The sequence below is a fragment of the Protopterus annectens genome, chromosome 2.part0, assembly GCF_019279795.1.
Source record: "Protopterus annectens isolate FY-2018-M chromosome 2.part0, PAN1.0, whole genome shotgun sequence".
NCBI lineage: Eukaryota > Metazoa > Chordata > Ceratodontiformes > Protopteridae > Protopterus > Protopterus annectens.
In genome coordinates, this window is record NC_056728.1 from 10498460 (window position 1) to 10526095 (window position 27636).

A 27636-nucleotide genomic window follows, 5' to 3' on the forward strand; every position below is an offset into this window, starting at 1 on the left:
TTCCAGACACAGGTAGCCCTACATGGTGTACCCGATTTTTGATATCATACATGGGGACATGGATGCAAAGTGCTCTAAGTAACAGCCACATGGGATTCACACATGCATACTGTTAACCTCTGCATGATTACTATCTCGTGCAACCATCCAGGTAGACTACTGCCTCTGAAGACAGCACAACCTTGCTGCCTCGAGGAACACGTATATATACACAGATTATATATATATATATATATATATATATATATATATATATATATATATATATATATATATATATATACACACACACACACACACACACACAGAAGACACATATATAGATAGATATAGGTATATATATATATATATATATATATATATATATATATATACACATACATACACACACACATATATAGATAGATTTAGGTATATACATATATATATATATATATATATATATATATATACATACACACACACACACACACACACACACACACACATATATATATATAGATAGATACAGATATATTCATATATATATATATATATATATATATATATATATACTATCACCTACAGATCACTCTGCAAGGAGCACTGCCTAGTGTTACCATATACACCATCGGCTGTCACAGTCATATGACACTGAATGAGATTCCACCTCATGGCAGCATGTATATACCATTACCTTTGTGTAAAATCAGTGCCTTGTGGCAGAATGCATGTACACTATCACAATAGCATGGTTACTTCTACTCCCTCTTCATGGACAATGCCATGAGGCAGTATGAGGCACGGATTTAAGGAACCATGCATGATGTACTGCTTAACATCACCATGCATGTATCCCATCAACTCTGCATAGAGCATTACCTCCATGTATCATACACTTGTACTATTACCTCTGCATGAAGCACTACCTAATGGCACTATACATGTACACTATTATTCTCTGCATGGAACATTACTTCATAGCACCACAAACATACATTAGTACCGCTGTATGAGGCACTAGTTCATGGCACCAGGCAGATACACTAGTACCACTGCATGGAGCACAGCCTCATGGCATCATACAGTACACTACAGGGGCATGGGACACAACTCATGGTACCATACACGTACACAACTACCATTGCATGGAGCAGTTTCTCACAGCACCATGGAAGCACACTATTACTCTGCATGGGGCACTACCTCATCCTACATGTAACCAATCACTTCTGCATTGGACAGTGCTTCACTGTACCTTGCATACACATTACTTACCTTAGTGGAAGCCCTCATTGGTCTCCACTGCAAGCTATTGTATTCATGGTATTCAAGGTCAACTGTTGAAAAATCAGGACTACAGAATGACATACTGAGCAGACAAACTAAGGCTATGCATTAAGTGGAAACCCCACCATATATTTTACTTCCACAAAGCAGTAACTTGTATATTATGGTATTACAGCACTAAAGTACCTCTGTGTTTTTCTGCCCAGCTCCCTTTTCCTCTACTGACTCAGCCAGGTTTGCCACCTCTTTCAAAAGATTAGGTATGACATCATTGGCAATGTCAAAAAATTCTTTATAAATTTCTTCATCTTCACGGCAATAGTTGTATCTAGAACAGCACAGAAATTAACAGATAAAGTCACACATTTGATTACTTTTTTGCAGTTACAGTTCAATAAAATAAAATACCATAGCATAAACACACTTTTTCCATAATTCAGACTTTGACAAAAGCATAAAGGGACACAGACTGATGAACATGGCCTCATGTTGGTGTTGGTATTACTATTTTATTCCAGCAAAAGAAAATGCTATGGAGCGAATGTTTGTAGAAAGTTAATGGACTTTCTGTAAAATTTTCTTCAAATAACCATTGAAACTTGCATATAATGTATACTGAAATATAATGTTCTTAAAGTCATCCCTCCTCATGGTCAGCTCTCACAGTGCATTAAAATGGGAGTAAATCTTACTTGCTGAACATGTGAATATCAGGCCCAGTAACAAAGTTAGCTTTTCACTGCAGATGCCACTGAACTGGCATTTATTTGCCTTGTTTGGATGCATGCATGTCACTGTGGTGCTGGTGGTGTTTCATCTGTAGTTGTAAAGGTTTATGTGCTTTCTAGTGTGTGTGTGTGCGCACAATTTGTTTACAAATGCAGGGATCAGTCATATGAACAGTGGTCTGAGTTTGTGATCATGTTACTTGTGGTAGTATACTGCTGAAGTGATGCAGGAACACTGGGGAAGGAAGACTTGCCCCCATAAAAAAAAACGATTTTTTCATTATTCTGCTTTGCGTCTAACTTTTTTTTTTTTTACTTAGTTGCATGTAATATTTTATTATTAAAATTTAGAGGACAGGACATTTTGGCTGTTTTCATGTGATGATGTCACAGATCTGATCCAATTAAAATAACATTACTGGTCATCCAGTGCAATATGGAAATAAAGAGGGCAGATGAATCATCAAAAGCACATGGCTACGTGTTAAGCACTTCTGTTACTACTATAAATTTCAGATGTCCAACTTGTCTATTCATTACAAAATTATTCTTAACACTGCTGTGGCAGACATTTTTAGAAGGCCCACAGCAGGATTAGCTCTAAAACAAAGTTCTAGTGTGTAAAACTACAGAAACATTTCCAAGTCACTGATTGCTTATAAATCTATACCAAAGTTAACTAAAATATGAAATTCAAAAATACAACTCGCTTAGAAACAAGGAACTGCAGTATACATTTTCTCATTTTGGACACAACAATCAATTTACTAGAGTTTAATTCTAGCGTTATACTGGAAAGAAGGGAATGTTATGCACATGTGAGATTTGGTGGTTTAAATCCAAACTGGCAGTCACATTAGATATTACTTCAATACATGCCAAGTGAACATGCCTTTACAGCCTCTTTTAGCTGAAATCCTGCCTTCATAGCCTCTTTTAGCCCAAATCCATTGTCAAAAGATTGTAACAGAATCTGTTAAGAGAAAAATATTAATTTTGGAACAACTCTTTAGAAACAAGTTCCTCCAATTTGCAAATGACAAAATATTTTTTGTACTATTTTTTTTTTTATAAAAATGTAAAGAGGAAACTAAAAGATTTTAAATTGTAAGTGGACAAGTGGGGCAAGTGTCGTGATTATGTAACAAAACGAAAAATGTAATTTTCTATTGGTATCTACTGGGGACTTGCACTGTCATAAAAATGTGACTGAAGTACACAAGAATTCTGGCAGATTAGTAAATCAGATGAGAATCAGCTTGAAGGCACCTTAAGCAAGAAATAAAAGCTAATCAAATGACTGAAGGTTTGTAAAATAAGCAATAATGCAACACAAAGGCCTAACATTTAGAAATCCTTCTGCACATTTAATAGGAAACTTCTCCAGAAAAGGAATGCTGCAGTACAAGAAAGGCTGACAGAGAAAAGTTTAGGACTTAGAAATGCCAGATCATTCAGCAGAGGTCAAAAATGAAAGATGCTCATCAAGTTTTGCCAGTAAACGTGATTTTAAGTTTTATTGAAAAGACAAGTGCAGTGTGCACACTAATGGGAGAAAAGACGAACAAAAAGATTTCAAAGCAGTTTACAAAAATGTCTCGAGTCTGTTCAGGGACTTTTCTTCATCCTAACAGCTCTTAATTTATGGAACTATTTAGCTGCACAACTGTAGACAAATAGCATGCTTCTAGCAGTGGAGATGATGAAGAGTTCTAATAGAGACAGACATGGTCAAGAGACCTTGTGAACAAACCATCACAACCTGAAATGATACAAATTAAAAATGCTGAAGTTATAAGGTCTTACTGTTAACATTTTCTAGAGTGAAAGAACTGGCAGAAATGGTTTCAGTAGACTGAAAAACTTCTGTGATCCACGTTTAAATGCACTTAGGAATAGCTCAAACTGCAGTTTAATAAAAGAAGGGACAAGGAAAGATATACACTTCTGACAAACATATCAATTAAATCCATTTATTGCTACTTACTGCCTTCTGTACACTCTACCTTTTTACTTCTCCCTCCATCCACTTCTCTTTTTCTCTCCCTAACATTCATCCACCTTCTTCCCAAATACTAGTGTGCCTGGTACTTCTGACATAACTAATCTAAAGATGGGGAGGAGATGTTTAAATAAAGAGTGATCAAATTAAGTGACAATCCAAGAATATAAATAGAGTGGCAGAGTCTATCAAACCAAACCCAGCTTACATGCCACTGAAACTTTCTTCATAAAGGTCAAAATTTAAGGGAATGGTGGCAGTTATAACATGGTTCATACTCAAAACATTCTGATTTTTTGTAACAATAACCAAGACAAGGAGATTAGAGCTGAGCTAGAGAAGCATGCAGGAAGTCATACAGTAGAAAGTCAAATGCTTCTGGCTTTCTCGTGACTGATGTCCTAAAGGATTTTTGTGGACAATTTAAGTCAAATAATTTAGGAACATGAGGGCAACTACTTATGGAAAGGAAAAAGAAAATGGAGGTGCTGCTTGGCAAAACAGACAGATGGGATATTTATGAAAGTAGTGAGGATGACCAAAAAATAATTACAAGGGAAAAAAAGAAAACATTAGAAATGATCTGTGCTTCAGGAGGAAAAAAAGAATGGATTGAGAAGCATTAACTGGTCTCTAACAAGACTTATTTTGAACAATACCAAGTCTGAATAACCATTATCACAGAATATAAATGGTCATACACCTCCAGTTGGGCGGGGGCGGGTTAGACATATAACCAGGCAAGCTCTAATCCTTGTTTTCTTTCAAGGAGGCAAGCTGCCAGATCAGAACAAGAGAAGAGAAAGTTAAAGGCATGAGACTTCCCAAAGTGAATCACATTGGGAAATCTGTATTTTCACTAGAATGTATGTACACCTAAGACACTTCTGCAAACACGCAAAGCCAGACAACTGCTACAGGATCTGGGATTGTAAGAAACAGAAGCTACATACTAGGTGACACGAACATAAATTGGACCTCAATAACTTCACCAACCCCATCTCAATCTATCAATCTCTACAACTTTAGCCAACTTATAAACTCCCCTACCAGACCAAACAAAGACGGATACTCCAGCACCATCACTGACTGGATCCTTACATCCCATCCCAAACTTATCTCAAACTCAGGAATCCTTCCTGACCCCCTAAATGACCACATTCCAGCCTTTGCTGACAGCCACCCCTGCTCTCTCCAGCAGCAGCACCATTAAATACACACACAATCTTTCCCATTTCAACCCTCAAACTTTCTGCGAATGTCTACGACTTACTGACTTGGTCCCCCCCTAAGAACCCTGCCCTTAAGACAGTGCCACCACCTACTTCATTGATACATTCATAAACACACTCAACAACCATGCCCCTACAAGATCCAAATGAATCAGAGCCAATGCCTCCTACTGGCTGTCCAAGGAAAACAAACTTACCATGCTACAAAGAGACAAAACCTGGAAACTATCAGAAAACTAAAGTACACAACCACCTACTAAAAATTCAAGCAACTTCCTAACTCCATAAAAAACTTACAACCAGAGATCGTATAACATACTACCTCAAACTTCAAACCACCCACTCTGCCAACCCTGAAAAGGTCTGGTCCACAATCTCCTCCCTTCTCTACCCAGGTAAAGGGAGCCCCCTGCCCAAACCCAAACCTTACTAACCTAGACACTGCCACTCAATTTAACAACTTCTTCACTGACTGCATAGAAAAACTGCCGTCCTCTTTTCCCCTCCCCCCAACAACTCTTTCATCCCCCAACCACTTACTCCCCCCCCCAAGAATACCTCCTCCACCTCCCCAACCACTTACCCCCCCCCTTTCAACCTTGAACCTATCCCCACATGTAATAAAAAAAGGCTACTACTACAACTAAAACCTAACCAGAACACTCCTGACAACCTCCGAGCAATCTTCCTACAACTATCTGCTGACAGCATAGTCCTTTCCCATTTCCATCTTAGTCAACAGATCCAAGAAGCATACGTCCCCATCCCTCTGGTGTCAAGCATACATTATACCACTACACAAAGGAGGGAAAAACACTGACACTTCCAATTTCAGACCTATAGCTATCCTTTCCCCTTTTCAAAAATCCTGGAGAAATGTATCCATACTCATCTCATGTCTTACTTTACTCAAAACAACCTTCTTACCTCCATTCAACATGGCTTCCGCCCTGGCCATAGTACCATGACTGCCGTTCAATCCTTTCTCTAAACCATAAAGGTTGTGACTCTTGTAAACTTGCATCTTCCCTGTTCCTCAACCTATCCAAAGCTTTCGACGCAGTCTCCCACCTTCAACTGTTAACCCAACTCACATCTCTCCTCTCCTCCTTCACCTTAGCCTGGTTCGCAAGCTACCTCTCTGAACGTCAACAAGCCATTCAATGGAAATCTTCAACCTCTCCCTTTCAACACACACACACCAGGGTCCCAACAAGGTTCTGTTCTAGGACCTCTACTCTTCAATATATTTAACAATATCCACCACTCCATCCCTGACTCATCAATAATTCAATATGCAGATGACTCAACAATCATCTGCTCTGCATATACCGCCTCCAACCTACTTCTAAAAACTCAGTCAGCCTTTTTTAACATGGAAACCTGGATGAAAAATAACCACCTTGCCCTTAATGCTAATAAAACTAAACTTATGGTCTTCTCTCACTCTAGAAACTCCTCAATAGGCAAAAACTCTTTCTCAATACTTAGCAGTGATAACATCCCAATCGAATCTGTATCCAGTACCAAACTCCTTGGGGTCATCATTGACGATCATCTAAAATTTGACACCCATGTTCAATCCACCATTAAAAAAAACACTAAAAACTGGGGCTTCTATACAGGCACAACCGCTATCTCTCTCCCCTCCACTAGAAAAACTCTTGTTTCCTCCTACCTTCTCCAATCTCTGATGTACGGTGCCTCCCTATTAAACTATCTCCAACTCTGAATACAATCTAAACTCAAATCATGCTATAATAAAATAAACAAATTTGCTACCAACTCAAAAAACTTCTCTCACCACTGCCACTCTCTCCTCACTCTACAGTGGCTCGAAGTTTCTAATTATTTGACCCAGCTTAAACTCACAAACACCCACAAACTCATCCACAAACCCACTAGCTGCCCTTCTTTCTCTTCCGCACTAAGCCCCACCATCCCTAATCACTCACTTAGATCTGAAAACCAAAACCTCCTACAAATCTACAAACCACGACCCCCTGGCCACCTGCTATTTTCTTGCTCCAACTCTACACTATGGAACTCGCTCCGTCCCACCCTTCGCAATACCCCCGACCACAGCAAATTCAAATCTCTTCTGCTCTCCTATCTTACAACTAACTGGATCTGCCCACCCCACTCCCCAACATAAATTCTCCTCCAACCATCTACCCCACCACCCTCTGCAACAACTAATTTCATCAACCTCCCCATTATACTCTAATCGGGACAGTCAGCTACTGCACCTAGACCCATCTCAAATTGATGTCCTTCCTTAAAAAAAAAAAAGAAAAATGTGTTAATTCACTTTCTTATTGTATCATACAATGTGTAGCCCTTTGCAAATTTACTGCATTGTATGCTGTGTTATTCTCTAAAATTTGATTGTATTCATATAGTTTCTCTGTAACTGATTTTGTAGCCTTGTTCATATTGTTTCGCTGTAATTATTTTCGGAGCGTTTCTCCCTGGGCCTCCACTGAAAAAGGGCTCTTCATGGCCCAGTGGACTTCCCCGGCTATCAAACTGAAATAAATAAATACTAAAATATGTTTATGGTATAGCTATTTGCTTGGGAAAGAAAGGAAGGAAAGATTAAAGAAAATAAATGAAAGGGTTATACAGACCAATTTTGGTAAAAGTAAATTACAAAGATTACTTAATGGCCTTGGGTAAAACCAAGTCAACTGCTTTGCCTTACTTAAGTAACATCCAAATTCACACAATCTTTGTGGAAGTTAGTAAAATTCAGAGAAGTCACAGTATTTCACAGTAGCACACTCATCTTTGGCGCAGAAGGCTGTGGGTATTACTCCCACACCAGGTAGTTCGCTTAATTTTCCAGTACTGACACTGCAGTGCAGCATATGGGTGGTGTTGCATTCCTGAGTGTACAGTTCCTTTGGATAAGACATTAAACAGACCTGGTGGTAGTTCAGGCGAATGTAAAAGATCCCAGGGCACTTACTAAAAAAGAGTAGAAGTTCCCCAGTACCCTGGCCAGATCTCTCCTAGTTAGTATAAACAATACCACAGGTTTCCTCTGAAGAAAGACAACTAGCCTAGTGGGATTACCTTGGTCCATGAAGTGTGTGAATGAAATTAATCACTACTTGATAATATATACAAATTCCCAATGAAGAGCAATGGCATGATTAAACATGCAGAGGTCAGCAAAGACAAATGCAAGAGTCAGAAATATGGTGACTGACCAATACAATGGCATTATAAAAATGCAAAAGAGCATCTGTTGATAGTTTGAGGGCCATTAACTCAATCCTTGGAAGGGTGAGAATGCAAACGGGCACAGCACGCAGATTACAAGGCTGTGGTACTTCAAAGTATTCCTATACTCTGAGGTACACAATCATGGAATTAAGTAACAGGAGATGGGCAGAAGTCCTGCTCTGCATAAACACAAAGTTTTACAGCGAGTTTTGACATTCTCGGTTGCCTTATGAACTTGCACTTTACTTTTTGGAGATGCAGGACTCTGCAATAACAGGTTTTGTATTTATGAAACAAAACCAAATAGTAAGTGCACTCATACTATGGAGTGTACATGCACAAGGAAACTGGGTACAGAGACACACTGGTTATTAAAAAGTGAATATGTCTGCTTTGTAAAGGAACAGCTTCACCTTTGTCATGACCGTGCTTTCACACACAGGAGTATGTGAATCCTCTTTCAATTAACAGTAAGGCACTGCGTTACAAACACTTCACAGCTACCGATACAGGCATTCAGTGATGAGATGCTGAAAACTAAACTTAAGTAGACTAACTTAAAGCAAACCAATAATTAAAAAAGTGGATGTCTGCAATGGAAACCAAATATACCTACAATACTTGAACAGCTGAACCATGTTAGACAATGCTGCAATGAAACTCAAGTAAATGTGGCACATCACAGCACAATGTTGCCTGACAGATACTCCTCACAGTACAAAGTCAACAACATATCAAGACACTAAAGCATTCAGTACACATGTGGTTCCAAAACGAGAACAAACTGGACAGGCCAAACAGGGCACCCAACAAAAATGTAAGCATAGTCATTTGAGAAAGCTTTTTCCCAGCACCGCCTGCATTCCACCATGGGGGGCTTTCAGTCCCACAACCCTTTTATCGTCAATCACAGGGAAAAGCAGCATTCTCAAGAGGATTAAAAAATGGCTCACAATTGTGGTTTTGCAGTGCAGCTAATGAAAGTTAAACCATTATAGGAAATATATATTCAGGCAATTAGAATATATGACTTGAGGAAGTTACAGTTAATCAGAAAAAAGGAATCAAGAAATGGTATAGGATTACTCCAAAAGAATCTTCGTCATGATAACGCTTGTTCTGCCACTAACCGAAAATAAGTAGATATTAAGTTAGTAAATAAGTAAGACTTGTATGAGCAGGGCCAGTGTGAGGCACCACCAAAACACTCACTGTTACTCATTTTGCAGAAAATTCACCTATCAAATACAGCAAGAATACTGATAGGTAAAAAGAACTGCAAGCTTAAAGAAGTTACTCATATCCAGTATTCTCACAAACAGGGAAGCCATAATAAATAAGTTTTCAGTTTGGACACAGAAAATTCCTCTTAAAACCACAGCAAGTCAAACTCACTCCTGTACGACCATAGCAGTATCTGCCCAGGCTGCCAATGCCTCCTTAATGTTTTTATTCCGACAGTGGTAACCAGCTAGATACAGGTAGGGATAGATGTGCTCATTGTTGTAGTGCACCTTAGCAGAGTTGATTGCCTGAAAAAAAAAAACAAGTCCAATGAATCAAAATATATAAACACACAAAGTAAAACACTAACCTAACACACTGCTGTTTAAGGCAGTTACTAAAACCCATATTCATACCAGTTAAAATGACTTGCTTTTTTTCCAGTTATCATAAGAGGCACAAGACAGACATTTCTCATGTAAAAAGTACAAAGGGCTCACATATACACCTGCCCATCAATGCTCAATGATACTACAAGATTTTTGTAATATAACTTTCATATTTAACACTAAAAAGTAACCTGCATGGATAGAAAAAAAGATAAATTTATTTCAAAACATTAACGCTTCCTATAGTGGAATAATGCATTTTATACTGCCTTCATACTTCATGCCAACATTTTACACACACCCTGCACTCTAGCATTCTCTCTCCCTCTTGTGTACATAATCAAGAAGTGAAATTGTTACTCTGGTGGTATCACAGTGCAAAGTAATCCCAGAACATGATGGCACCATGTTCTGCTTATAGAAGCTCTCTCTCTCTCCCCACAATAACATATCACTCCCATGAATTCAAAGTCAATGAAGTCTATCCAGCCAGTCTAGTAAAAAAAAGCAGATTGCACATTCTTTGTTAAGTCAAACAATTCTAGGTGGCAACAGAAGTACAGTTGTGTACACTTAGCATAAATGTAGATGTTAGAGTGTCTTCACTGTTGCAGTCATGACTGTAGGGTTCTCCCCTGCTGGCAGGCAGTCCTCGGTCGGCCAGAATCCCAAAGTCTGGGTCCGGCGTCGGCTGTTCAGTCATGCTCCCTGACGTCAGAGCGCCAGGAGTACAAAGCTGACAGCCGATGCCATATTCTCCAGTTTCTCTTGCCCCAGATGTCAGGAGTCCCAAAATGAATAAGGTCCCATACCCTTTGCAAATACACCTCAGAAGAATGGTGAAAAAAGGAACCACACAAAAGTAAAAATAAGAGGGGACAGGAGGGAGGGAAACCCAGACTGCAACAGTGAAGACACTCGAACATCTACATTTATGGTAAGTGTACACAACTGTACTATGCTCATCGTGTTTCACTGTTGCAGTCATGACTGTAGGGTAGAATCCCAAAGCAGAATGAAAGGGAGGTGGTCATAAAGAAGAAGGGGCGGCCAAAAGGCCCTGCAAGACTGCATAAGCAAAGCCTGCCCTAGAGGTAGATTGTAGTGCTTTGAAAAAGTATGCACTGAACTCCAAGTTACAGCTTCCAAAATGTCTTTGGTAGGAACTCCCCTGAGGAGGGCAGCGGAAGTGGCAGCAGCTCTGGTGGAATGAGTCCTTATACTCCCTGGGATTTGCTTTCCATGGTGAGAATAGCAAAATCTGATTCCATGAGCAATCCATTTAGAAATGGTATGTTTTGAAATGGCTTTACCTTGGGAACTTGAAGCATAAGAAACAAACAATTGCTCTGATTTCCTGATGTCCTTGATTCTGTCCAGGTAAAAACGTAGTTATCTGTGTACATCCAAGGAATGTAAGATCCTTTCCCCTTTATTTTGAGGAGTGGGGAAAAAGTTGGTAAGTGAATAGTTTGATTTAAAGCCACTTTGGAAACCACCTTAGGCATGAAAGTAGGATTAGTCCTTAAAGACACCCTGTCTTGATGAAAAATAATATAAGGTTCCACAGCCATAAGAGCTTGCAACTCTGAAATTCTCCTGGCAGAGGTCAGAGCCAACAGGATGGCTGTTTTCCAAGATAAAAACTTGATGTCAGAAGTGGCAGCAGGCTCAAAAGGAGGTAAGGTGAGCTTTTCCAAAACATAGTTGAGATCCCAAGCAAGAATGGGAGGAGATCTAGGCAGCCTTAAGTTCTTAGCTCCTCTGAGAAACTGTCTCATGAGCTGGTGGGAAATGATTGGAGGGTCTGTATTATAATGAGCAGAAATAGCAGAGGCATGTATCTTAATGGAAGAGAAAGAGAGACCCTTATGTAAGAGGTCTGTCAGGTAAAGTAAAATCAAAGGAATGTTAGGAAGAAGAGGATCAGAATCCTGAGCCTGCATCCAGGAACAAAATCTTTTCCATTTTCCTGCATAAGATTTTCTAGTGCTAGGACGTCTGGCTTCTAAAATGACATCCATAACCTGCCTGGGTAGGAGAGAATGAATCAAAGACCCTGGATTAACCAGGCCGCCAGGCTGAGAGTTCTGACATGGGAGTGTAGAACCTGCCCCTGGTGTTGGGACAGAAGGTTCGGAGTCTGTGGTAAAACCCAAGGGGGCTCCAGACAAAGGTTTTTCAGAGTTGGGTACCAAAACTGTCGAGGCCAATTTGAGGCCAGCAAGATTATCATCTTGGGCTTGTCCTGTTTGATCTTTAATAATACCCGTGGAAGAAGAGGAAGAGGCAGAAAGGAATATACCGAGAGGTTTCTCCAACTGAATGACAGAGCATCCACTTTCCAAGCTTGATCGTGGAAAGTCCTGGTGCAAAAATCTGTAGTTGATGATTGGAGGTGGGATGCAAAGAGGTCTATGTGAGGACATCCCCAGACTGCTGTTATCATCTTGAATATTTCGGTGTCCAGCATCCACTCGTGTGGATCCGAAAGGTTTCTGCTCAGACTGTCTGCCAGGAAGTTTTGCTTTCCTGGTAGAAACTGAGCTTGAAGGTCCAGATTGCAAGCTAGAGCTGTGTTCCACAGATCCATGGCTAGTCTGCAAAAGGAGTAGGAATGAGATCCCCCTTGCTTGTTTATGTACCACATAATTGTGGTGTTGTCTGTCCGTATCAGTAGTTGTCCTGGTTGTAGAAGATTCCTGAAGGCCAACAGAGCTTTCTGAATGGCTAACATTTCCTTTAAATCGATATGCAGATGCTTTTGATCCTTTGTCCAAAGGCCCTGCAGACAGTTGCCCTGAAAATGGGCTCCCCATGCATAATCTGAGGCATCCGTGGTTAGTATCTGAGTGGCAGGAGGCAGACAGAAGGGTTTTCCTTTGTTTAGAGTACATGCCTTGGACCACCAAAGGAATTCCTTTTGAAGACAAGGCAGGACGGAGATCAGTATGTCTAAACTGTGGCAATGCTGAGAACATACACTTTTTAGGTACCACTGTATTTTCCTCATATGTAGTCTTGCATATGGTACGAGAAGGATGCAGGAGGCCATGTAACCCAAAGCCTGCAGGAATCTCCTTGCAGATAGCAGAGTTAAAGTTGCCAAGGTTTTGAAAGTTGAAGCCAGCTGTAACTGTTTTTCGTATGTCAGAAATGCCATCTGGGTTGTTGTGTTTAGAGAAGCGCCCAGAAAAATTATCTGTTGTGAGGGTGTCAAATTTGACTTTATGTTTACAGTGAATGCCAGGAACTTGAGAAGATTCTGAACAAACTGTAGATGCTGGAGTAAGACATCCTTGCTGTCTGCCTGAATAAGACAGTCGTCCAGATAAGGGTAAGTTTGAATTCCCTTGAGTCTGCAATAAGCTAGTACTGGAGCCAGGCATTTGGTGAAGACCCTGGGCGCAGTAGATAATCCAAAGGGCAGCGCAGAGAATTGAAAGTGCCTCGATCTGGCCTTGAACCGGAGGTATTTTCTGTGGTCCTGCCTGATGGGAATGTGTAAATATGCCTCTTTTAAATCTAAAGTTACCATCCATGCATTTTTGGTCAGCATTGGAAGTAGCTGCTGTAGAGTAAGCATCTTGAATTTTGGTATCTCTAGAAAAGTGTTCAAGACTGACAGATCCAGAATGGGTCTCCATGAATTTTGCTTCCTGGGGACTAGAAAGAGCCTTGAGTAAAAACCTTGTCCCATCTCTGAAAGTGGAACTAGTTCTATGGCTTTGATAGCCAAGAGAGCTTCCACCTGGTTTAAGGCCTCTGTCCATTGATGTTTTGGAAGATCTGGCCATCCGCTTGGCCTTGGTAGGGTATGAAAATGGAATTTGTAACCTCTTGAAACCACATCCAGAACCCATTTGTCTTGGGTTATACGAGTCCAATTTTGGTGAAAGAGAGAAGGCTTTCCTCCGAGAGGGGCTTCCAGGCAAGAAGTTCCTGCAGCCCAACAGAGGGAGTCATTGAGTCTGTTTCCTATGAGCTTGCGACCTGTCCTCTCCTCCCCTAGGGGTGGAAGCAGTCCACTGTCTTGGTCTATAAGAGGCTTGTGTTTGAGGCCTTCCTCGGGAGCGTCTGTATCTACCCCTCTGAGGCCTGTCTGAATTGAGAAAGGACCAATTTTTAGTAAGCCAATTCCTACTAAATCTGGGTGGCTGTACTTGTAAGAAATCTTTAACTGTTTGCATGGATTTTGCCTTGTCCTCCATCTTTTTAATCACCTCTTCAGCTTTAGATCCAAACAAAACATTATGCTGAACAGGAGCATCCAATAATTTAGCTTTTACTTGATCTGGCAAATTTTGTTCCTTTAACCATGCATGCCTTCTAATTACTGTGCCAGAGGCAGCAGCCCTACAAGAAGCCTCCAAGGCATCAAATCCACAGTGTAAACCATGCTTCCCAACTTGTTCAGTGACATGCATTAAGTCATGTAATTCCTTATCATCTGCACAGGCGGAAATGGAAGTTAGCTTTTGTTTTAAAACAGACAGGAGAAATTGCTGGTATTTCTGCATATGAAACTGACAGTTTAAAGCCCTAATAGATAAAGCAGCAGAAGTGTACACTTTTTTGCCCCATCTTTCTAAAGATCTGGAATCCTTCTCAGTGGGAATGGGGTTTTTAGCAGAAGCGGCCTTAACTCCCTTAGGACCCTGAGAAATGGTTTCAGGGTCAGCAGTAGGGTTCTTGTATAAAAACTGGTGGGAATCAGGAACCCTGTAATATCTGTCAGGCTTAACAGGAGCAGGAGGAAAAGAGTCGTGGGTTAAGTTAGCCTCTGAAAAAGCATCATTCACAATATCCAAAATAGGAGGAATAGCCAGGGGTCTATGTTGGGGAAGAAGAAGAAAATCCCTTAGTCTTTTCTTAGATTCCGAATACTCCTGTCCTTCCCAGTGGAAATGTTCCCTCATTTCATGCAAAGTTTCCCCAAAAGAGAAGTCCTCAGGGGGAGAAGCTGAAGGAATGGATTCCTCAGCATCAGAATCCTCATAAGGAGGGAAAGAATATTCTTGGTCAGAAGAAGAAACTGAAGAAACAGAAGCCTGATCAGAGGAGTCATAATAAACTTCCTGCCTTGGCCTTTTATCTGGAGGGGGATATGAACCCCTAATCATAGTAAGTAAGTCCTCCGCCATCTTAAGTAACTGTTTCTGTGACTTGGGAGCTGGATCAGAAGAGGCCTATGTTGCAGTCTTCGATTTGGAAGAAGTCTTTGCCTTTGTCTTTGGCTTTGCCTTTATTAGAAGCTGAGTAGGCCTGAAAACCCCTTCGGAAGCCGGTACCTGCACAGCGGCTCAGGACCCATCCGAAGGAGCATTGTCCGAACGTCCTGCAACAGAAATATTCAAAGACCTAGTTGGCTCCTCGTGGGAGTACGTTTCGGCCATTGGTTCCGAAATGGCCGACGACAGGGGCTGCAAAAGCGCCTCACTGATGACGACCGAACCTGAAGCTGGCTCTGCTTGAACGATATCGTCTGATTTGGACCTCAGAGGCCTGTCTTTGTCCTTGCGTCGTTTGTGAACTCCGGTAGCCGGAACCGTATCGGACGACATTTCGTAATTAAAACGCCTACCGAAGTAATGAAATGCAAAATCGTACCTTCGTTTAATTGTACATTGATTGAATCTAGCACAAAACCGACAACTAGCTACGTTGTGGTCAAGGCCTAAGCAAGGAATACAGTAAGAATGAAAATCCTTATGAGGTATTTGCTTCCCACATGAAATACAATTATTAACTTTTTCTGACATCGGACTGGAGCAAGAGAAAAGTTTCCCCAATGGGGTACTTAGCTTTGAGTAGGAGAAAGTCTTCAGACTGAAGTTTGTTCAGAAAAAAATGTCAGGAGTCAGCCGACCGGCACTTGCGAACTGCTATCACCGCACGGCACGAAAGACTGGAGAACATGGCGTCGGCTGTCAGCTTTGTACTCCTGGCACTCTGACGTCAGGGAGCATGGCTGAACAGCCGACGCCAGACCCAGACTTTGGGATTCTGGCCGGCCGAAGACTGCCTGCCGGCAGGGGAGAACCCTACAGTCATGACTGCAACAGTGAAACACGATGAACATCTAACATACCATACCGCCTATCTATTCACTCTGGTGACAGCTGAGTGGACAGTATTTTAAACATGTCTTTCTTACAAAATTTGAAAATGAAACTACCCCCCCCCCCCCATGTAAGACGGACATCAGTGGCAGTAAGAAACTCTACGTCCAATCTACCCATTCTGTTGCAGAGTACACAGTCCTTTAATAATCCTGCCTTTCTTAAAAAAATTGACGTGACCAGTTCACAATTCCTCTACTAACATCTGCGTTCTTCAAACAGCTTGAAACTCCAAGTACACTAACCCATCTTGCTATTTTCAATAAAGATGAAGAAATCTACTGGACATTACAAGAAAAATCTTTTCTGGATTACAGGGTTCACTATTTCAAATGAATATTTTACTCATCACAATCACCCTTATAACTGATAATTAGTATATAAAACCTGCATTTCAAGCTACCATCACATTTAAACACTGATTGGTCAGATTTATAAAAAAATAACTGTCTAGACATTAGCTCATAATTTGAACAAGACTATACTCATTCTATAAATCGATCCAAGAGACCTCAAAAAGTTTACAATTGTTCTGTACCTGGCTATCCTAAAACTAAATACAGCAGGCAGCAAAAAAACTCTATAGTCTACTTTATTAAGCAAACCAACAACTGTTACTCAGGATTAATTCCTTCCCCTCAGGCTTTAACTGTAGTACTACAAAGGAAGCATTAACATGCCTAACTCTCAATCTGAAGCAAAAGCAGCAATATACAAGACGAACAAAACCATCATTCAATGTCTGCTATAGGCAACACATCTCAAAACTCCAATATGGCAAATACTTCAGCTCCCTATGGAAAGGCTTAACTTTTAAAACTTTTCCACTTCAGTGCCCAGAACATAAGTGATTACATGGGATATACTGAAAGCATGGGTCCTGCTACACAGGTCAGATCCAGCTTAAATAACATTACTGTTTAGTAAACAGTTTACCTTGCCAGTACCACCTGTTCTGTAACAGACAACAAAAAATGGGTCTGGCATAACCCTACCAGCAAAATTTATACTTCTGCAAGTAAACTTATCACAGCAGTAGATATCCTGGTGATCACTGCTACAATAGCCTTAGCTATATGGATTATATCCTGCATAGAATACACCAGCCAGATAGCTTACAAAGCTTCAAGGCATCTTCCATGCTCCCAAACTACTAGTCAGCTCTGGTTTGGGCACCAAAGACTTCAGAGCTTTCAATGCAAATTGAGAGAGGGAGGCTAAAGCCTGAGAGGACAAAGCCAAAAACACAAGTCTGCACCCTGGCATAAAACCCACACACACACACACACACACACACACACACACACACACACACACACACACACACACCACACAAAAAAGGGGGATGGAGGGAGGGAGTAGCTACTGCAGCAGTGATTATATGAGCATCTGCCGGTTACTTACACAGCTGTGCTATGTTCAACATACTGACCACTGCTGCAGTAGCCTATGCTACACGGGGAGATTACAATGGCTTAGAACTACTGGGAGGTGGAAGGGTCCAAGAGCCCCTATAGAATGGTCCTAGCAAAGAATGTCTTAGACCTGGAAAAGGAATCTAGTTTGTACCCCTTTGTAAAAGCATACTGAGAAGACCAAGTTTTTGTTTCGAGAATACTTTGAGAGTCCAGCGCTTTCCAAAAGCTGTCGAAGCCAAGGCCATGGTAGAGTATCCCTTATCCTTGCCTGGAATAGTTTTGTTGTGGTAGGAATAAAAAAGGTAATAGCCTAAGGCAATCATTTTTTATTCCGTTTTAAAACAGGGTGTCCCTTATTCTTACCTTCATAAAAATGAACTGATCGGATGTTCTGAAAAACTTGGATAGTACCAGAATTTTCTGTGGACATTCACAGTATGAAGTATTTGTTTCCCCTCATTCTTGGGTTCCAGGAAAGAAAACAAGGAGATGAATACTTTGGCTTAAAGTAAACTCAGATACCACTTTAGGAATAATCTCAAAGAAACACTTTCTGTAGAAAATGAGACCAGCTTGACACACTATAAGAGCTTGCAACTCTTCTTGCAGTGGGCAGAGCAATCAGTAAAACCATTTTCCACATTAAGAACCTCAAGTCAGCCAGACTAGCTAGTTCAAATGGAGCAAGCATTAGCTCATCTAACACAAAATTAAGATTCTAAGGAGCAGAGTAAAACCACCCAATTTCTAGGAAGCTTCTTATGTAGCAGCCAGGCAAACCTTCTCAAAACAGTACCAGTGGCAACAGCCCTAGAAGCAAAAGTACAGTTGTGTATCTACCATAAATGTAGATGTTCGAGTGTATTCACTGTTGCAGTCATTACACTTGGGTTATCCGCCGGCAGGCTACCCACAGTCGGCCCGAGTTCCAAAGTCTTGGTCTGGCGTCAGTTGCTGTTGCCTCTTCCCTGACGTCAGTGCGCCAGGGATATAAAAGATGCAACCAATGCCATTTTCTTCAGTTTTTCTTGCCCCAGATGTCAGATGCCCCCAGATAGGAAGGCTGGAAAAATAAAATTATGCCAAAAAGCATGCATGAACTAATATAAACATTTCCTTCATCTACAAGCATATACACCACACAGGTTGTATAGAGTTGAGAAGTACAGAGAAGTCCCAGCAAAGAAAGGGGGGCGGTGGGTGGGTAACCTGGACTGCAACAGTGAATACACTCTAACATCTACATTTATGGTAGGTACACAACTGTACTATGTTCATAGTGTTTCACTATTGCAGTCATTACACTTGGGTACAATCCCAAAGCTGAGGTTGGGCGGCTGAGTCTAAATAGGATTTGGAGAGGCTACCAGGCCCTGCAGGACTGCAGTGGCAAAGCCTGCTCTGGATTTAGAGTAGAGAGGTAAATGGTAGCGCTTGGTGAAAGTGTGCACTGAGCTCCAGGTTCCAGCTTCTAAAATGTCCTTGGTTGGTACTCCTCTGAGAAAGGCTGCTGAAGTGGCTGTTGCTCTGGTAGAATGTGGCCTAATGACCTTGGGCACTGATTTGCCATGTTGTGCACAACAGAAGCAGATGCAGTGTCCCTATCCATTTTGAAATGGTCTGCTTTGCGATAGGTTTTCCTTGTGATCCTGAAGCATAGGCTACAAACAGTTCAGTTTTTCTGAAAGCTTTTGTTTTGTCCAGGTAGAATCGTAGCTGTATGTGTATATCCAAAGCGTGCAGAAGTCTCTCTCCTTTATTCTGGGGATTTGGGTAGAAAGTTGGTAAATGAATGGTTTGGTTCAGGGCCACATTGGAAACTACTTTTGGCATGAATGTTGGGTTTGTCCTGAGAGAAACCCTGTCCTGGTGAAAAATGATGAAAGGTTCCACAGCCATTAATGCCTGTAACTCTGATACTCTTCTTGCTGAAGTTATTGCTAGGAGCAGAGCAGTTTTCCATGATAAGAATTTTATATCAGCTGTGCTGGCTGGTTCAAAAGGAGGCAGTGTGAGTTTTATTAAAACATAATTAAGATCCCAAGTTGGTACTGGTGCTCTCCTTGGGGGTTTTATGTTTTTTGCCCCTCTGAGGTACTGTCTTAGTAGAGGATGTGAAAAAATGGGAGGTTCCGTATTGTAATGAGCTGAAATGGCAGAGGCATGGATTTTAATTGATGAGAAAGAGGCCTTTGTCCAGCATCTCAGTTAAGTATTGTAAAATCGGAGGTATATTTGGAACAAGTGGGTCGAGCCCTTGTGCCTGGTTCCAAGTAGAGAATCTCTTCCATTTTTCTGCACAAGATTTCCTAGTGCTGGGCCTCCTGGCTTCTAAAATGACATCCATAACAGTTTTAGAGAGAGGTGCAGTCTGAGTGGCTACATTATCTGCCATGCTGCCAGATTTAAGGTTCAGAGTTGACTGTGCAGAATCCGATTGTTTTGTTGAGTCAGAAGATGAGGAATTTGAGGTAAAGGCCAAGCTGGGCCCTGAGACAAGCACTTTAGGATCGGGCACCAGTGCTGGCGTGGCCAGTCTGGGGTAATCAGGATCATTTTTGGCCTTTCTTGTCTGGCTTTTAGGAGCACTTTATAAGAGGCGGCATTGGAGGGAAGGCATAGACTGTCAGAGCTTTCCAGCTGAATGATAGAGCATCCACTTTCCATCTTGAGAGTGATAAGTTCTTGTGCAGAATTTCTGTAGTTGGCAATTGTGAGGGGAGGCAAAAAGATCTATGTCTGGGCATCCCCATTTCCTTGTTATCATGCTGAACACCCGTGGATTCAGTTTCCATTCGTGAGGGTCCATGAGGTTTCTGCTTAGTCTGCCAGTGTATTTTTTGTTCCTGGCAGGAATTGTGCCTGCAGATGTACCTGATAGGTTAGTGCTGTGTTCCACAACGTCATGGCTTGCCTGCATAGGGGGTAGGAATGTGTGCCCCCTTGCTTGTTTATGTACCACATAATTGTGGTATTGTCCGTCTTTATTAGTAGTTGTCCTGGATGTAGTAGATACTTGAAAGCTGTCAGGGCATTCTGTACTGCTAGCATCTCTTTCTGATTGATGTGAAGATGCATTTGTTCCTTGGGCCACGTGCCCCGAATACATTTCCCTGCCATATGTGTCCCCCAGGCATAATCCGATGCATCCGTTGTTATTGTCTGTCTGGCTGTGGGTAAGGTGAAAGGCTGTACCCTTGTTGTGGTGACAGGCCTGCGACAATCGAAACTCCTGTGGTAGGCAAGGAATTAAAGTTATGATTGTCTCCAGGCTGTGACAATGCTGAGTCCAAACACTTTTTAGATACCATTGTAGTTTCCTCATATGTAGTCTTGCACATGGAATTAGTAGAGAATGCAGGATGCCATGAAGCCCAGGGCTGCAGAATTTTTCTTGCAGGGAGCTGGGTCCTTGTTGCCATCAGTTGAAAGTATTGAGTCAGTTGCCTTTGTTTGTCGGGCGTGAGATAAGCCATCTGAGCAGTTGTATTTAAGCTTGCACCCAGGAATTTATCTCTTGAGAGAGCACTAGTTTTGATTTCTTTTCGTTTACTGTGTACCCTAGGCAAATTAGTAATCTTTTTACAAATGCCAGATGCTTTAGTAGAACTTCCTTGCTCTCTGCTTGAATAAGGCAGTCGTCCAAGTAGGGATATATTTGAATTCCTTTTCGTCTGCAAAATGCAATTACTGGTGCCAGGCATTTTGTGAAGACCCTGGGCGCAGTAGATAAGCCAAAGGGCAGTGCAGAGAATAAGAAGTTATGTACTCACCATAACGTTCCATCTGAGTAGGTAGACTTCATTTGTCTGCAACCTTTGGGATTCGGATCCAACCTCGGATCCGAGCCGGCAATCTTTCACAGCTTAGATCCGAGCTCCTAGCTCCTCCCCTTCACCCCTGACTGACCTCAGATCAAGTTTGCCCACAACCAATAAGGCTGAAAAAGGAAACTAACTACCTTCCTTAAGAGGGCAGAGTAAAAACTTCTGGCCAAAAACCATCCGAAGGTTAGGGGGAAGGAGGGTGGGATGGTTGCAGACAAATGAAGTCTACCTACTCAGATGGAATGTTATGGTGAGTACATAACTTCAAGTAGTTGACTGACTTCATTTGTCAGCAACCTTTGGGACAGAGTCCCCAGCTACTTGTACCTTGGGCGGCCTTCATGGAAGGACGTTCCGGAGCACTGCAGAGCCAAAGGATGCTCTCCCTCTAGAGATAATATCCAATTTATAATGGTTGATGAAGGTATGAGGTGAAGCCCAAGTGGCTGTTGAGCAAATATCATCCAGGGGTACTCTAGCCCGAAAGGCAGCAGAAGTAGACATGGACAGAGTAGAGTGGGCATGGACTCCCTGAGGTGCAGGCCTGCCAGAACTTTCATAAGCCAAAAGAATGCATTGTGAAATCCACCTCGACAAGGTGACCTTCGACACAGATTTACCTAAATTAAATTTGGCGAAGAAGACAAACAACTAGACTGATTGTCTATGACCAGCCATTCTATGAATGTAAAAACGCAGCTGTCTATGCAAGTCTAAGGAATGCAGTTTGTATTCTCCTTTGTTCTGGTATTCAGGAAAGAAAACTGGCAGATTAATGGATTGGTTAATATTTGCCTCAGAAGCAATCATAGGAAGGAATGAGGATTGGTCCTGAGGTAAACCCTATCCTTGTGGAAGGTCAAGTAAGGAGGTTTTACACATAGGGCTTGAAGTTCAGAGACCCTCCTAGCTGAAGTAATAGCGACGAGAAAGGCTGTTTTCCATGACAAATGTTTGAGATCAGCTGAATCTGCAGGTTCAAAGGGGGGAGCTGTCAAGGCCTGAAGTACTAAAGTCAAATCCCAGGGAGGCACTACTTCCTTTATTGGAGGTCTGAGTAGGAAGGTGCCCTTCAGAAAGGTCTTACATAACTTCGAGGTGATCAGTGGAACCAGTTCATGTCCCACGTGGTAATGAGAGATAGCTGCTAGTTGAACTTTGACTGTGGAACAGCTAGCCCCCTGATGAAAAAGCCCTGAAAGGAAATCCAAGACGGCGGGCAACGGAGCTGTGAAACGGTCTAGGTTCTGACGCTCCGCCCAAATAGCGAAACGTTTCCATTTACTCATATAGACTTTCCTAGTAGAGGGCATGTGTGCTGCTACTAGGATAGCTTTAACTGGGGAGGATATACCAAGAGTCCTAGCTACGAGTGGAACTGGAGCAACCAAGCCGTAAGCTTGAGACTGTCCAGGTTCGGGACTGGGAGGCCTAGGGGGTGGGAAATCGGATCCGGAAGGGGATCTAGAATCCAAAGCAGATTCAACAAATGAGACCAGAGGTAAGGGAACCAAGCTTGATGAGGCCAGAAGGCAATGAGGATCATTTTGCTCCCCAACCAACTGGCTTTCTGTAGAAGCTTCAGCATCAGAGGTAGAGGAGGGAAAGCATAGAGTAGACCAGGAGGCCAAGCATGCACCAGAGTGTCTCTCGGGAATTCCCCGGCGGGGAGAATTAGAGCGAAGTAGCTGTTGCATTTCGTGTTTGAAGGAGAGGCGAAGAGATCGCAACAGGGTTGTCCCCATACGGCAAATATCCGCTTCGCTACCTGGGGATTGAGAGACCACTCGTAAGGAGACAGTTTGGTGCGACTGAGTTTATCCGTCAGGATGTTAGACCTTCCCGGAATGTGCGTTGCAATAAGAAAGCGATTGGTGGAGATCACCCATTCCCACACTCTCACAGCTTCTCGACAGAGTGGGTAGGACCTGGTTCCCCCCTGTTTGTTGATGTACCAGACCACCGTCATGTTGTCTGACTGAACTGCAACTGTTCCTGTAGGAAGAAGGCTCTGAAGTGCTTGCAACGACAACAGCACTGCCCTCATCTCTAGAACATTTATATGCAATGAGGTCTCTGTATCGTTCCAGTTGCCTTGGACCATCCTGCCTGCATAATGCCCCCCCCCCCACCCGAGGCGGGAGGCAGCCGTGGTCACTGTGGCTAATGGAGGGGCCATGGAGAAAGGGAGTCCCGCTTGGAGGTCCAGTGATTGTAACCACCATGCGAGAGCCCTTTTGCAAGCCTTGCTGAGGGGAATGGGGTGACAGAGGGTATCGACGGAAAGACCATTGGACTTGGAGAGTCCACTGCAAAACCCTCATGTTCAGGCGAGCCATGTGGAGCAGGGTAATTGCGGCCGCCATGGAGCCCAGCGCCCTCAGGACCAATCCCGCTGGAGGAGCAGACTATAGTAAAATTGCCCGCACATGTAACCTCTGGGTGTGAAGTCGTTCGGTGGTTAAGAAGGCTAGTAAGTTGTTGGTGTCTAATCTGGCCCCGATATAGTCCATCACCTGAGTCATGTTGAGAAAGGATTTGTCCATGTTGACTGTGATCCCCAACCGGGGAGCAAGGTGGAGAAAGTAATTCCTGGCTGAGCAGAGTAGATGGCTTGTTGGGGCGGTCAGGAGCCAGTCGTCTAGGTATGGAAACACCTGGATTCACTGAAGCCTCAGGTGGGCCGCTATCACTGATAATACCTTGGTGAACACCCTGGGGGCTGAGGTGAGACCGAAGAGAAGGACCCTAAATTGATAATGACTGGCTCCTAGCCGGAAGCGGAGAAACCTCCTGGATCGCTTGTCCATCAAAATGTGGTAATACACATCCTTGAGGTCCATCGAGCACATCCAGTCGCTCTCCCGCAACAGAGGGAGAATGGATTGAAGGGTGACCATCCGGTACTTTTCTTTGGTTACTGACAGGTTCAGGAGGGAGAGATAGAGGATTGGCCTTAGGTCCCCCATCTTTTTTGGCACCAAAAAGAACCTGGAGTAGTAACCCGATCCGAACTGGTCTGGGGGGATGTGTTGGATGGCTCTTTTTCCTAACAGCTGCTGAATTTCCGCAGCTGCAGCCTCCCTTTGATTGGGTGGGACGTCGGGGAGGCGTTTGGGTTGGTGAGGGGTGTGAGAAAAGGGAATTTGGTATCCTCTGGATATGATGCGAAGCACCCAGCGGTCTGTCGTGATAGACTCCCAAGCTGCCAGGTGCCTCGAAAAACGTCCCCCGACTGCCTCCAGAGAGGAGCAGTTGGGCAACCCCTAAGGGTCGCTGGGTGGGCCGGTCAGAGAAAGTTTCTCTGGACCCACCATTCCTCGGGCCCCCTCTGCCTCTAGGGCGGCATCCACCCCTGTCCTCCTCTGCCCCGGAAGGACTGGGGATCCGGAGCGGACTGGGATTGTTGCGACTTCCGGAACCACTTCTTCTTCTGTCCCTTTTGGTTCTTGGAGAAGGATCTCTGGGGAGTAGAGAAGCGGACTCCAACGGCAGACTTCTTCCCGTCCTTTACGCTCTGGACCAAAGTCTCGCAAACGGTCTTGCCAAACAGGGCAGAACCATCGAAAGGGGCATTCGCAAATGACGCCTTGAAGGGTTCCGCAAAATCGCAATGCTGGAGCCAGGCCTGACGCCGCATGACGTGGCCTGTTCCGCTGGCTCTAGCGGCTCCCTCTGTGGCGTGGGACAAAAGATGCATAGAGGTGTTAGATATGGACCCGAGAGTGGCCATCTGAGTGGAGTACACCCGCTTGTCCTCCACTGACATGGACTCCGGGGGCGACGCAGCGTACTCTTTGATAAGGTCCCGCTGTAGTCTAACATGTGCCATGTAGCTCAGAGACATCATCGAGAAGGTCCCTGAACTAAAAGCCCGCTTCCCTAAACGGTCCATCAAATGGGACTCCATGCTCTGTGGATGGACCGAGGGACTCTCCTGAGCTAATTCCCTCTTGGTGGCCGCCGCCACCAACATGGCATCTACGGGGGGGACCCTTGCTCCAATGGGACCTCTCGGAGGGCGAACTAAGGATTTTATCTGGGCATTTGGGGACTGGCTCCACAGTGTCCGGCTCCTTCCATGCCCTAGTGGTAATAAAGTCCACTAAGGGGTCGGGCGGAGGGGGCACCCAAGAGGTAGATGGGCCTGCTTCGAATGCCTCCAGGAACATGGAGTCATCCGAGGAAGCCTTGGGGGCAGACCACCCCCCTCTTTATCCCGAGCATTTCCATGATGTCTCCGAAGAAGACATCCTCGGGGGGTGACCTAGGGGAGACTTCCCCTTCATCTAAATCCGTGTCATCAGTCAAGGACTCTGGGAGGAGTCCACGTGCCTCCTCTTGCACTTTCACTTGAGGGATGTCCTCGGGGGGGCTGTTCGAGGACATCTCACCAGCCACGTCATGTTCCAAGGGAACGACCTGGGACATCGAAGCAGGCTGTCCCTGGGGCCGGGTGATGGAAGCCGGACCCAACAGAGAGGGAGTGTGGGGCGGAGCCGAAGCAAGGACCGGGGGCCTGGAAGCACTCGACAGTGCCCTCTCCACCACATCGAAAGCCGAGGGAGAGCCGCTCTCTCTGGGACCAGAGAGCAAACCCTCGCTCGGATCAGATGGACGGATTGGGGTCGGCGCCGAAGCCATTGGATCCGACAGACCAGTGTGCTCAGACCTAGACGGAGCTGAAGACACACTGATTCCGTCGGATCCGACGCTCAGCCCACGGCTCCGAGAGCCTGGATCCGACAAAAACGGACCCGACAGGCTCGAGGGAAGAGTCGGCGCCGAAGTACCCGATACTGTCAGCGCCGACCCACCTCCGGCTCCAAGGCTTCTCGAACCCGGGAAGCGGGTCAGAGAAGGAGCTATTGGGGCAAAGAAAGGTGTCGAGCTCCCCCCCGGTGGGGGGGGGGGGGCAGGAGCACTCCCATCTGCAGTTGGGCCTGGGGAAGCCTTTGCATCATCCGGTCCAAATCTGCATCAGAAAGGCTACGAGTCGATCTCGATGAGGCCACCGAGGCTGGCCAGGAATGCCGCCTCGATGACCTCGATGGAGATCGGGTCTCCTCCTCGGGGCCCGGTGAGAAGCACGGAGACCGGATCCGAGAAGGAGGAGACTGGGAAGCCCTGGAGGGGGAAGACCACTTAGCCGGGGGGGGGCCCCGAAGCTGGTCTCCCTCTCCTCTGGAGCTGCAGCGGGAGTTTGAGTCCCGACCGGAGGGAGAGAGGCAGGAGTGGCCGCCGCCAAAGCCAGGGAAGAGGCCACAGAAGCACTGGAGGCCGAATCCGGGGGCAAAAGTCCTGCTAGGATCAGCTTCGACCTTCGGTCCTTCAGTGCCCTGGGGTTGAACGCCGCACAGATGGAACACCCAGAGGAAAGGTATTCAACCCCAAGGCACCAAACACACCGAATGTGGCCATCCGCTGGGGACAGCTTATGGCCACACTCGGTGCACTTAGAAAAGATGGGTTTTTGGGCCTCAAACATCTGAAAAAAACACACTCGTTAGGCCCCAAACGCACAACACACAGAAGCTACGCACCAGCGAAGGGGAGGGAGGGTAAGTTTAACTAAAAGGTATTCGTTAAAAAGGGAAACTGACCACAAAACACACTCATACACTTGAGGATAATAAAAAAAGTTTTAAAAACTCTCACAAAACACTTGGAAGACCCTACGAACCAGGAGCTCAAAAATCTAGCTGCTGACAGAAGCACGGCAAACCAGATCTGAGGTCAGTCAGGGATGGCAGGGGATTATGGGTGAAGGGGAGGAGCTAGGAGCTCGGATCTAAGCTGTGAAAGATCGCCGGCTCGGATCAGAGGTCGGATCCGAATCCCAAAGGTTGCTGACAAATGAAGTCAACTACTTCAGATTTGGTAATGCATTGAGCCTGCTATGAATCTGAGGTATCTTCTGCATTTGTCTGATTGGGACATGCAGGTATGCCTCCTTGAGGTCCAAAGTAACTAGCCAAGCCTTCTTGCCCAGCATGGGTAGAAGCTGCTGTAGTGTTAACATTCTAAATTTTGGAACATCCAGGAAAGTATTTAGGATTGACAGGTCCAGTACTGGTCTCCAGGCTTTGTCCTTTCTGGGTACTAAGAAAAGTCTTGAGTAAAATCCTTGTCCCTGTTCTTGCTGTGGCACTCTCTGAATAGCTCCCATGTCCATGAGAGCAGCAATCTGTTTT

General features: G+C 44.0%; 1 protein-coding gene across 1 annotated transcript in view; it reads right to left on the reverse strand.

Annotated features, from left to right (window-relative positions):
• MEN1 (menin 1) overlaps nt 1–27636 on the reverse strand; it is a 415915-nt gene that overhangs the window by 158979 nt on the left and 229300 nt on the right. Inside the window, exons 7-8 of the mRNA XM_044060492.1 lie at nt 9858–9994; nt 1456–1597 (exon numbers count right to left, since the gene is read on the reverse strand). Of these exons, the coding sequence (XP_043916427.1) occupies nt 1456–1597; nt 9858–9994 (279 nt within the window). The remainder of the gene's footprint in view (nt 1–1455; nt 1598–9857; nt 9995–27636) is intronic.